The sequence below is a fragment of the Tenebrio molitor genome, chromosome 3 (assembly GCF_963966145.1).
Source record: "Tenebrio molitor chromosome 3, icTenMoli1.1, whole genome shotgun sequence".
NCBI lineage: Eukaryota > Metazoa > Arthropoda > Insecta > Coleoptera > Tenebrionidae > Tenebrio > Tenebrio molitor.
In genome coordinates this window covers 3,826,498-3,839,556 of record NC_091048.1, presented here as the reverse complement: position 1 = coordinate 3,839,556, position 13,059 = coordinate 3,826,498, and the positions used below count along the sequence as shown (strand labels likewise).

General features: G+C 32.7%; 1 protein-coding gene across 3 annotated transcripts in view; it reads right to left on the bottom strand.

The window, feature by feature from the left end:
* The window catches only part of milt (trafficking kinesin-binding protein milt), a 37,488-nt gene extending 24,504 nt beyond the window's left edge, over positions 1-12,984 (bottom strand). Inside the window, exon 1 of one of the 3 annotated variants that reach the window (XM_069042907.1) lies at positions 12,937-12,984. Coding sequence is in view for 2 of the 3 variants with exons in the window: in XM_069042906.1 (XP_068899007.1) it covers positions 7,169-7,268 (100 nt within the window). In the remaining variant the exon portion in view is untranslated. Of the gene's footprint in view, positions 1-7,168; positions 7,634-12,936 lie in introns of those variants that run through there. The other 2 variants (XM_069042906.1, XM_069042903.1) reach the window with 2 other exon arrangements.
* Positions 12,985-13,059: the final 75 nt, after the last annotated feature.

Sequence of the window (13,059 nt, the reverse complement as noted above, 5' to 3'; positions counted from 1 at the left end):
TTAATTATACAATATTTTTTTCTATTTTGCCCATTAAATTTAAAAAAAGTTCAAAACATAATGCTAGGAAAATTATATTTGGCAAATATAAGGGTTGGTAAGGCTGGTAAATAGACGAACAATTGTAAGTTTTTTTTTTTTTTTATTTATTTTCAGTTATTTATTAAAATTTAACATAAAATAACATTTTTAATTTACAATGCGAAAATTTCCGATAATAATGTAAGTTTTGAATTTAAAGTGTCGTGAAATGCAGTGATCACCTAGCAACAACTCACTGCCAACATTAAAATTTTAAGTAAATGTTCCTGAAATGCGTATCGAAAAGAGTTCCTTTTCCAAAGCCGTTTGAGTGTTATACTGACTGTGTTATAGGTGCAAAATAGAAAAAACAATTTTTCGATTTTGGAAAAGTTTACAGACGTTTACTGTAATTGTAAGCAACAATTATCCCAGAATAAATGGTAAAATGGGTTTCACTACTGAAGATAATGCATTAATTATGTTAATAATAAATTAATTTTTAACAGATTTTTCGAAAGGTAGGCAACCAATAAAACGACTGTGCATAGCAAGCATACATATGCGTATGATCAAACTAAGACGAACTTTTCGATAAAACAAAAGAGGTTGCACTCTTGATTTGTTTTCTTTTTGATCGCTCGGTACTGCAATGCGCGTCAGAATCATCAAAAACCGTACACTTGACGAACTACATAATTTTAATTGTGACGTTTAATATCAAGAAAGAACAATAACTGATGACGTTATCGCAGTAATGCGATATTGATTACGCGCGCTATTTTTAACTCTCGTCCTTTTGATAACTTATTAACTCTCCATTTAAAGAACCGGTAATTAATGACATAATTATCGTTAAACCTTCCAGATGGCATCATAAACAACAATCTTTCCGATAGCGATCAACAGATTAAGAAATTTTGCAAAAAAAAATCGGTGCAGATGACCCTTTTAATTTGGAGGTGTATCCGTGTTAATGCAGCTATTTACTGCAAGAGCTTTCAAACTGTTAACTTACGTCACGCTGCCATTTGCTACAGATAAAAATTAACATCCAGAGATTAACAGGCGGCGTTAATGAAGCATGAGCTTTGAGAGGTCATAACTCAAAGTGGGGAAGATTACGAGTCGTGTTGTATTAGCTTGTCATAATTATTGTCCATAAATAAAACCTGTAATTCAGTTGAAAACAGTAGACGGACGCGTGCTTTTTGGCAAAGATGTGGATGTTTGACGACAAAAACGTAATTTTCAAAATAAACTTTCTTTTTTTAAAACGTCAAGATTATACGAGTAATTTTCTGAACAATTTTATTCTCCACACATATTTGTTTAAAATGGTTGACAGTGAAAATGGGCTAATTTAGAAAATCTAATATCAAACAATCCATTAGCTTCTTTCCAATTCTTTGTCCTTCAAATCACTCACAATAGCTTCAGGTTTCCTTTTATTTGGACAAATGAAAAGGAACTCGACTCATCTTGATTTATTTGATTTGTTCTCTCCACCGACAAAAGATGTCCTTAAAAACATTTTTACAAGTCAGATGAGATATGAATTTGTTACAAAGTACTACAATAGTATTTAACTTTGTTACATTGAGGACACAATAAAATTAGTTAAATTAAGTAAAATTTATATTTCTCAATACGACGAAATTTACAAATGTACACTTCTATTAAAAAAAAAGCGTACACGTATTGAGAGCTACTGTAAATGTAAATGTTTTGTTACAGGTTTCTAAGTAACAACAATTAGAGGATAGGTTTACAATATGACAATCCAGCCAAAATTGTGCTCACTACTTGTACGCTTTTTTTTTAAATAGGAGTGTACATGAAAACCCAGAAAATCTTATATTTGACACAGAAGAAAGTCTGAGAGTGAATTTTTTAAAATAATTATTGTGTTTGGTGTGATTTTATTTTCATTCTACAGGCCGGATTTATTTATAATTACGTATATTTCAATAAACTAAGGATAATTAAGGATAATTATCTTTGAAAGCACTTTTTTATATCATTTATTTTATTTTTCTATATGGCTACTTTTTACATTATTATTTCTATTATTATTATTAAAAACTTTAAATACCTACTACACAAATCCTATCAAAATACAACTATCTATTAATTATTAATAATAAATTCATCTATCCTTAGAGAATCATGATTTTTTTGTTTTCTACTGAATCGTGTATTTAAAAAAAATCTAGATAAATATCGGATATTCATTGAAATTTCTCCTCAAAGTAGGCTTTGAAGAGTCGATTGTGAACGCACCACTGATTACAGATCACGTATCAGCTGTTTAAAATCTAACCTCACTTTTTGCCTTTTTGTGTTTTTACTGCAGACTGACGAGTGGTGCATTCACAATCGGCTCTTCAACGCCAACTTTGAGGAGAAATTTAAATGGACACCCGATGTGAAAATGCCAAGAATGAATGTGTCATTGAAGACACTAAAATTTGGATGATTTTCCGCTTATACAGATATTTTCAGTTAACTCAGTATATTTAAAACATCCAGTAAATTTCCGTAAATACAATAATGACATAATTGCGTGACACATTAAACTACGTCAAGCTCATACATGAAACAAGGAAAAAATTGTTGCTTCTTCCAGCCTGGTCATATGTGTGGGTAATGATTGAAACAAATACATATATTTTTTAACGTCCGTCAAAAAAAGTGCAAGTTTTTTCATTCGGTTGCGTTCATAAAATATGTGATTTTTGAATCGCTCAAGAAGCGTTAAAAAAGTGCCATAGCGGTTCATTTTTGCACGCATTTTCCGTTAAAAAAAGTGACGTAGCGTGTCATTTTTTAACGCAATTATAACATTTTTCATTCATAATTAGTAGTTTTTTTAACGAGTTCGTATGTAAATTGGAATTTTTTTGGCATGAGTTGGCCAATTTAAAAAGCGAGTAAAACGACCGTTTTAAAGGTCCACACAGGAGGTTCACACAGGAGAAAAGTTTCAAATTTTGAGTTAGTAAAGTATCTTTTTTTTACTCGGCGGATTTGCGCACTCGCTTCGCTCAAGTGGCAAATTTTCCTTCTCGTACTCACTTGTTCCATAAATAACTATTTTCTTTGCTAATATCTTACTATAGATTTAAAAAATAATTCTGTCACACATCATGATTTCCACTCACAATTTCACGAATAAAACAATTCAATCGATAAGCTGGTATAGACATTTTAAAGAATAATAATCTCGCTAATTCATTGCTTTAACAGCTCTACTTTAAATACAATTGTATCGATAACGAAATAATGATCTTATTTTTTTAATTAGCGCAATTACAGAGAAAGTAAGAAAATAAAAACGATTTCAAATATTCTCTTCAATTGCATTTTGCAAAAAGTACAGTCAGAAGTGTATGAAGTAAGTTCATTCAATTGATGAAGAGTCCCACGGTAGCCAATAGAGTGAGCGAGTAATCAAGAAGAAATTGCTTAAATCTACTTAGTTAATTATAGCTTAAACACTTATACTTAACTGACGTTTTTCGTCTCGAGAGTGATATCAAAACAAGATGATCTCCCTCAGGTGATCTTGATTAAATATTATCAAGTACTGTGCAATCTATCGCAGGTACAAAATGCACCTCTTCACTTCGATTATTATTACCTGTATTAGTGGAAAATTACGCTTTCCAAACTTTTTAACGAACGAAACTAACGACGCCTAATTATGTACTACCAACTGGATTTTTGTTTATACCACATTGCACAAATTTGCATGCCAATTTATTCTAACAATTCTAACGATAAGCAGATTCGAATCTCGATTTTTTATTGATCGAATTTAGGCGTAAATTACAGCACAACATATTAATTTAATTAAAATAACAAGTAAAAGCGTATACACTTCCACTAGTTTTCTATTAATGAGTCCAAATTATTTAAATCAATTTTCCTTGGAGCATGTGTTCAGGTCAATACACAAAATGTGGCAACATACAGATGCCAATAAATGATAATTCAGTAAAAACATTTATACTTTTCATTTTATTTTTGTACTTTGGATCGACCTGAGACGGAAATCTGACACTGACAAGTCAGGAAGATTAAGTCTTAATTACTATCTAAATTAATTAGTTTACAAAATATGCAAATTATTTATATCAAAATGATGTAGTCTAATTCCAACCAATATGAAAATTTAACAAATAAATTTCTCATTTTTCACCACATAGCTGAAGCAACTTATTAGGTACTATAAATAAAAAGGAATAGTTATTTGCAATATAAGTGGGATACAGACATTATTAACGCACGTATTGTGCGTACGGCCTCGTGGGGCGTTAATAATGTAATACATATCCCGCGAATATCGTACAAAATTTTATCTATCACCGCTAAAATTGTCTTAAAATAGCCTCACTTTGATAGAATAATAAATTAATCAAGGTGACGATAGGATCTAATTTTTTTCAAGATGACAGCAACACGTAGTGGTCTATACTCGAGTCTTAGTTATACCGAATAACAACAAACAGGAATTTAAAATTTTTCGGAAGTGAAACTATTGTTTTGTGGTATAATTTGTTTGTTGTTGCCTTGGATTTGTGCATTGTTATTTTCATTACCGCACTAGTGCTGTAATAATTTCATTACCGCACGCATTGGAATAAGAAAACTATTACACTTCTAAAACGACTGCGATATGGTATAACTTAACCCATGGTGATAAATGAAAAATCTTTCAATACTGAAGCAAATGGAGCTAAGCTCTTTCACGGTTTATAAAGATTTTCTTGTAGTTTTCGTCAAAAATACCCTACTTTAAAAGATACCATTTAATCCTCGCTCAGGAATTCTCCACTTGTTTATTTTTCATAAAAAATATACATATTGTATTACTACTTTACAGCGATCAAAGATAAAGTAAAGAAGAACAAAGATAAACGAATATTAAAGGAAGGAAAAAAACAAAATCCACAGTAGAAATACTTAATTTAGTGTCAACAAAGCGCTTTCAACCTTTTTATAAACTATCACTATGACGTTTCAGGCAAAAACCGTGATTTTAAAAGTAGTCACGGTACCTAAACCGAAAGCGACACTGTGATAAGAAGTGACTTTCTGATGACCTTCAAAAAATTTAGCATTAACTCTTAATATGATAATAAAATCGAGAGTTTTTTTATATCAATTTGTTTACACTCTTAAAACTGGTTGATTCGAAAGTGGTAATAAAAAATTACAAAAACTGATAAACATGATATCATACAGTGAAAAAAAGAAACGCTTCTGGACACGGCGATCGCCCACGACAGATGGTCACCTGAACAGGAAGAGACCTAACATCAGTAACATCACGTTCCTTTGAACTTTAAATAGCTTCAATAATTTTTTTAACTATAAAAATCTCCCAATCACGAAGTTTATTCGTAATCAATCCTCTAATTAGCTCTTGTTGGGTAGTCGAAAATAAACCGGAAATTGTAAACCTAAAAATATGCCTGGTGTATCATAAAAAAGTGCGATTTATTAGGTTAATTAGCAGTAAAATTCTTCCCTCGATATCTGAACACTTTGTTAATAGGGAAAAAAAAAACACTTTAAATGCTTCTTTCTCGAAACCATGTTTTATAAAATAGCTGTCATAATATCGGGCGTTCAAATCAAATTCTGGGCTGGGAAGAAGTTTTGCTTTTTTAAAGTGTAAATTGTGTTGACAGCGAACCTAAAATTTATAAGCAAAATATATTTGTTTTATTTCTTTCTTTGCAATGTTTTACAGTAAAAATAGAATAACTAACTATTCCTATTCTCCTTTGCTGAAAACAAACATGTTCAATCATGTGCCAATTAAACATAAACAAATGTCATTCGTATCAAACGGCGGGAAATTCAAACTTTACACTGTTCCAAAATGTTTACTTTTTCAGCACTTACTCAACCCAGGTTTTCATTTGAACGCACGATATCTCAAGATTTAATTCACTGACTTTAAATTTGGTGGGTGGCTTTAGTACAATTGACATTATCGTCAGTACCAGAATTAAGTCAATTTTTTTCTTCAAATTTTGGGGCTAGCGAAAGTTAAAAAAAACCCAAAAAACCGTAGTTCATTTGAAAATTTCATTTTTTTTGTACCTTAATCGCTTATATCAAGGGTAATTGTAATTTTATTTCTTTGGGAATATGATGCACGTGTTACAGGATCCTTTTTCAATGATTTAAATTCGCTGAAATAGGATAAAAAAAGAATATCATAGCAATAATACAAAACTAAAGAATCTATATTTGTCAAATTTGAATTGAGCGAATTGTTGAAAAAAGGTGTAGTAATCGCTGTGGAAATGTCGTTGATAAAGGAAGCAATTAGGAAGTCAGTCCCAAAAAATACAGTTATCGGAAGGCAAAGCCCGTGGCGTTCCTTCATGAATTTAAATGTTCCTCATTTATTCATTCATTACATACATCCTCTCGCAAAATATAAACTATGATTAATAATCGATGATATGACTCGTCAAATCGGAGCAGCACTTTCAACTTGTCCTATCGACTCGTCGAATCTGCAAGTCGATTTCACTCGCAGATATCACCGACGATAATCACACCAGTTATTAGGTACATTGTAGCTGAAAAAATGTCTATATTGTGTCGATACATTAATACTCGTACGTTGTACACAAAAGATCCACAGTAAAAAATACCCAAAAAGGATAACACATTCTGTTCAAGACTAGAATAACTCCTCGAGCGTTGTGTTTTCTCCACACAATAAGTATTTAGCTAAACTCAATTCGACAAAACAATTATCTCACCAACTTTAAAATCATTCAACAGTCAAACAAGAGCCACCGAAATAGAAACGATTTAAATCGTGATAACACCTTCGCTGTGTTCATCGAAATCATCGCTATCGGCGCGAAGAGCTTTCGAATATAATCTCGATGGCAACAACGACAACAAAGTTCACCTGATCTATCTAGCCCTATTGGTATTTTTCCTTACTCTAGTCGCATGTGGTAACCGCCGACATGACTCCACTCACACACAACAACACGAAACTGTGCAATTAACAACAATCAAGCGCGTCAAGCATGTACGAGCTTTCGTGGTGGATGGCGTGTGTAGATACTGAATCTGAAGAGACTAGAAACGCTAACCATCATCATACCATTGTTCCAATTGGAGAGGACTTGACTCTGCTTCTCCCAGTCTTGTATATTGACGGATCGACCGCCCCTCACTCTGGGTCTTCCTTTCACGTGCTGCATCCTACCGGAGGCGACGTCGCGCCGCCTTCACGCATACCGGAACATGTCGGGGGCGGCGTACTCGCGACAAACCTAACACCGGCTCGACTGCGGTCGCTTGAATGGCACGCTGCTGGTTCGTTAGCTCGACGTCGCCACCGACGTCCACATTTTGGAAGCGATCCAACACTTTTCGGGTTCACTTCCACTCTATCGCTGCGGAGTCGCCTTCGACGGACGCCGTGCAATTACGTGATCGATTGATTAATTGATCGATTCGCAATCCGGTCACCTACGCGCTGAACGCAGTCACTGATTTCGGTCTTTCGACGACCGCTTTGTTTTCTCCTCTTGTTATCAGTTATTTGTGCAGATAATGCGATAACACGGCGACACACAAGAACCTGACAGCTCTTGCATTATCATCACACTTTTTTGCACTCACATGACAATTATTGTGCTCTTCTTGCAACATTTCGACTGCGAATAGAATTATTTGGTGTGTTCATCATCGGCGAACGCTAACGAACAAAGTAAAAGTTACGAAAGCTGACCATTTCGTTGTTTAATTCGCTAAGAATTGTTACCAACCTTTCCAACGGTGCACCTGCCGGTGCTCTAGCATCTTTGATTTTATTTAACCATCTTAATTGCTCCGCAATTAATTTTATTATGAACGTCTCACATGTCTAAACACGCTGAGGTTAAAAACGCGCTGCTCCAATTTACCAATTCAAATATTTCCAGAACAAATAACGATGTGTGAATTTCACATGGGATTGCATTAAAACAATGCAATCAGAATTTAAACAAAATAAACTAAATTAAACATAATTCGACTTGTACGAAAACAAATTTTCTCAAGAGCATTATTCGGGGGCCGCATTACGAAACTTACTCTTTGTACTTGCGTTTATTGGATTCATTGTCGATTTATTGCATAACAAATGTTTTTGGAACTAATTTCTTTGTGTAGAACATTTTTCAAACGTCCGACGCGATAAATACAAAAAATAAAGAAAATCGGATGTGACGTATTTATAGGTTTCCATTTATAACATCAGAAAATGCAAGATATTCTTGAGTTGGACCACAGGCGAGACACCGCAAGACCGATGGACGCCACGCGACTCTTTCTCTCAATGAACGAAGAAAAAAAAACACTTTTTAAAGAAAAACTGGATAAACTGTCCGACACTGTCTTCCTAGAATTTGTAATGACACCGACTTGGCTGGATAAAGAGCGAACGAATCCCTGTACAGACAATCGATAGAAGTTGACCTCAAAAAAAAAATCAAGTCGTTGCCCCCATCAGATATAAATAAAACAATAAAATAATTAGGGGTTTAGTGTAAAAAAAATAAATTGTGTGTTATTTCACAGCTTGTTTAATGATTTAATCACAGCATCTCTAAAACAAAGAAAAGGTGCAATCGAGCAGAAACATTTTAGTTTTGAGAAAGAAAAAATCTCTGGTATATTTTTACACATTCCAGAGTCAGACTGTTTGCATCTTTCAGATGATTTATCCTTTAGGTTATTTATAATGTATGTATTCCTTAATGCTGCTCTTTTTGTACGCGTCTCTGTCTTATTCTAATTGAATTTCAATGGTCGAGAAGACGAGAAACACCTTGAAGGAGGATTGAATGCAGTAGGATAAATTCTACATGGAAAGGAGATTGCGTCCTGGTTGCTCCTTGAGCTCCAGCTTATTCGCGCCATGTTCTACATTTACAGGACACTTTCGAGCAGAAATAAGCAGGAACGGTGATTACTGGGTGATAGAATATTTGTCAAAACAAGTCAAAGATCATAGTGGAATTAAGTAAATAACAGTAACAAAAACAGCAGCAGTAAAGGTATAAATTTTGTGTGTCTATAGTAATTTCTGTGTTAACAGGACTATTGTAAAATATGTAAAAACAGACAAAAACAAATAGCATAAACATTGTAAAAGTTGAAAGCAGAAGAGGATTTAAAAAAGTGAAATTATACAAGTTTTCAGTTTGAGCCAAAAAAAAACATAAAACATGTATCTAACTAAAATATGCAAAGTAGAAACTAAAGCTGGATAAATTATGCATATAAAATGACGAGTCGCTAACGTTGTTTTGTTTTTCACATCGGGTGTTGAAGAGTCGATCGTGAACGCATCACGGATTACAAACTGTGATCGGCTGTTTAAATCTAACCTCACTTTTTGCGTTGTTTGTGTTTTTAATTTGCACAATGACGAGTGGTACGTTCACAATCGACTCTTCAACGCCAACTTTGACGCGAAATTTAAATGAACACCCGATATTTAGAAACGTAAATACTTTTTCGTATAAATCCAATTTTTCCTTGTTCCCAAAACTTAGACGGAGTTTTTGTAAATTCGAATTGAGGCAACTATTGAAACAGAAAATAGTTTTTTTTTCCTTCAAAATAAGACAATATACCAAGTTTTAAAAAAATAATAAAAGAAAAGGTACAACTACAGAGTAGAAGGTTTTTTCCCGACCTCGACATCGTCTCGGTCTTCAATCTCTGGGCTTAGCACAAAAAGACTCACTTCTACTCTTAATGATATAATCTACTATTTACTGTTACTCTGGATAGGAACTGTGGAAAATAAAAACAAAACGAAAAGGTAGGTACATATGTAATACATAAATAAATTTAAAAAAAAAATTATAATATAAATGAAGGAAAACAAAAATACAATTAAAATGTGGCCACCGAAGTAAATATGTATTTAGAAATCTGATTCACCTTTATTCGGTTTATGTAAGTCATAGAGTGCAGTTGTTTTGTAATCTCAAATCCTTTAAGGATGAACTGGAATAACATTGAAAAATGGCGAAAATTGCTCAAAATTGGTACAATAGTCCTTCTATCCATGCTAAAGTACTGTGCCAAATTTTAAAAAAATTCAGCGAGGAATTTTAAAGTTATTACCTTTTAAAGATTCGGGATATTTTACACGCGTTCTTATGAGAAATCGATCAATGCCATAAATTGATAAAAAATATACATATTTCAAAATGGCCAATTTTTCTTAAATTTTTCACACAAAGTATCGATACCGTAGAATTTTCTAATGAATTTACAAAAAAAGTTGGTCGAGGATTTCCCATGTAAACGCTAATTATATGTGGAAAAACACGGTTTTTGAGGTTATGTACCTGTTTTAATTTCAATAAAAAGTGAACAAAATGCATATAATTGACGTCGGTATGCAATATTACATTCATATCGCACGTTAAACTTCAGTTACTTTAACAGAAGTGCAATGAAAATTGAATTCAGTGTGCTTCTGTTTACTTTTACGTACAGTCTTAGTCAAAAGATTGTAAAATCACATTTAAGTAATTATCTAAATATCACGAAAATAAACACAAAATTTACTTGCAACTGATTACAATTCGTTTCCAATCAAATATTGATTCCTCGTAATAAACGTTTCATAGCATTATTATTATTATTATTATTATTATTAATTTCATGCTCAACAGGAAAATCCCAATTAAAGAGCACGTATAATTCGACCTATACAAATTAAATATCCGACAAATCCAACGATTTTAACACTTCAATGCTACAGGAGAACAGATCAACAAGATCATTATAAGAATTCCGCAACTTTTTGCTGAGACTGTTACTCCAATTCATCCTTAAAGGGGAGAAATGACTTTATAACTTTTTAACTTATGTAAATATTTTTGCCGTTAAATAAACATTTGTTAAAGAAATGTTAAAAAGTAAATTTACACTTTATTGAATGTGAAATAAAAAGAAATGAATAAAATTCAAGAAGGTTCACTCATTTTCGTGATTATTCTGTAAAGGAAAAACAAATAGAAGAAGAAGAACAGAGACACGATAAGTTAGATATTTGAAACTGAATTTAAACTTCATTAATTGTGCACGAAAAGTAAATGAATACAGAAAAGGGATAAGATTATTTTCCTACCTACAGTATTCTTGTGTACCTTATTAAAGGAAAAATAAATATACAGTGTGAACATAAAATTTGGAACAAAACTCATAACAACGTAATGTGATGTTTTTAAGAAAATCACTCGGACAGGTCGATTTTATTTTGAAAAATGCCATCCTGTGACGTGCAACTTGCATAAATGACAACCCCCACTTTTTTCTTCTCTTTTTGATAGACCCTTCTAGTACCTAAACGACGAATGAAAAAAATTGGTACCTTACATAACAATTTTTTTGAGAAAATGGCAATTTTTGTTTCAAAAATGTAATTTAATTTTTAATGTAAGTTTTTTTTTGTATGGGTTTATTAAAACAGAAGGTTTATTTTAATGACCAAACAAATTAGAAGATTTACTGCAGCGAATTCGCTTTAAAATGGAACGAAAAGCTCTGACATTATTGAGCGCAGTGTACAGTGTCGGTTTGCGTTAAACTTTATTGTTAATCTTAGATGGTTGTTTGTATTTGTTTGACGTCAATTATAATTTTTACATTAAAAATTAAATTAATTTTTTTAAATAAAATTTGCCATGTTCTCAAAAAATTGTTATGTAAGGTACAATTTTTTTCATTCATCGTTTAGGTAGGAGAAAGGTCTATCAAAAAGAGAAGAAAAAAGTGGGTGTTGTTTAAAAAAATTGGTGATGACGTCATTGCGGAAAAACCAGTCATTTAAACAAGTTGTAAACATCACATAACGCTGCTATGAATTTTGTTCCAAACTTTATATTCACACTGTACATTGTACACTATAAAATGTGGAAAAACAATAAGAAGACAGTAAAGATATTTGAGCGAAAAAACAAATATGACTCGAGATAAGTAAAACAAAAGTTTAAAATAGTGTATGACTATGAGTAGTAAAATTCAATTATGGTAATAAACAGAACGGTTTATTCCAGTTTGGCAAAATTCTTGGAAAAAAAGGAAATACATATGTAATACATACTGTTACGTGTAAAATGACAATGTCTTATTGATATACAGGGTTATTATAAATGATTGTAGTCGAAGCAGGCCATGTCCATGTTATGAAATTTTTGCCGTTTTAATGTGAACTGTCAATGTTTGTCGCTTTCTTTTTTAGGTGAAAAGTGCGGTGATGAAGATTTTATTTTATTTTTTTTTTTATTAACGATTGAATCCAAAAATATTGAGTTGTTTTGCACGCAATTTAACTCCTGTGTGTGAACGGTGTGTAGGTATTCACTTATTCACATCATTTTGATGTGTTTTTTATATGGAGCGGCAACCATAAATTTTACACGCCATCTTGAACTACAATCATTTATAATAACCCTGTATTTATTGTTTACGTAAATAAATAAAGGAAGGGTAAGTTGCTTTTTAAAAGCTGTACTCTAATACGGCTAATATCAATAAAAGATAAAATTTAAGATTTACCATCAGTATTTCACGGTAATCTACAGCTTTGTGCATTTTTTGTTTGCCAAGCGAGCAAGTGTCTAGTCGCGACATGAACATAAAATCCCACAATATAAATCAATGAAGCCGGCTCAATCATCTTACATTATCAATTCCGTGGATAAACTTTTATTGAATGTTCATGACGCGGCTGTATGGAATACCACCGGGTTAAACAAAACAAAAAAAACCCAAAAACTTTGCCAATTTGCCAACAAACTAAAAGAACTACGCATCTGATGCCCCAGCAGGTTGTAAAAATTTCCAGATGTGACATACCAGTGATGGTTCCCTGTTCCCGTGAAGAAACAACACCTAGATGGAGCGCGCGCTGGGCGCCACTCGTACCTTCCGGGGCTGCCAGCTTGGATACCGACACTGTTCACGATTCCTGAAAATTCA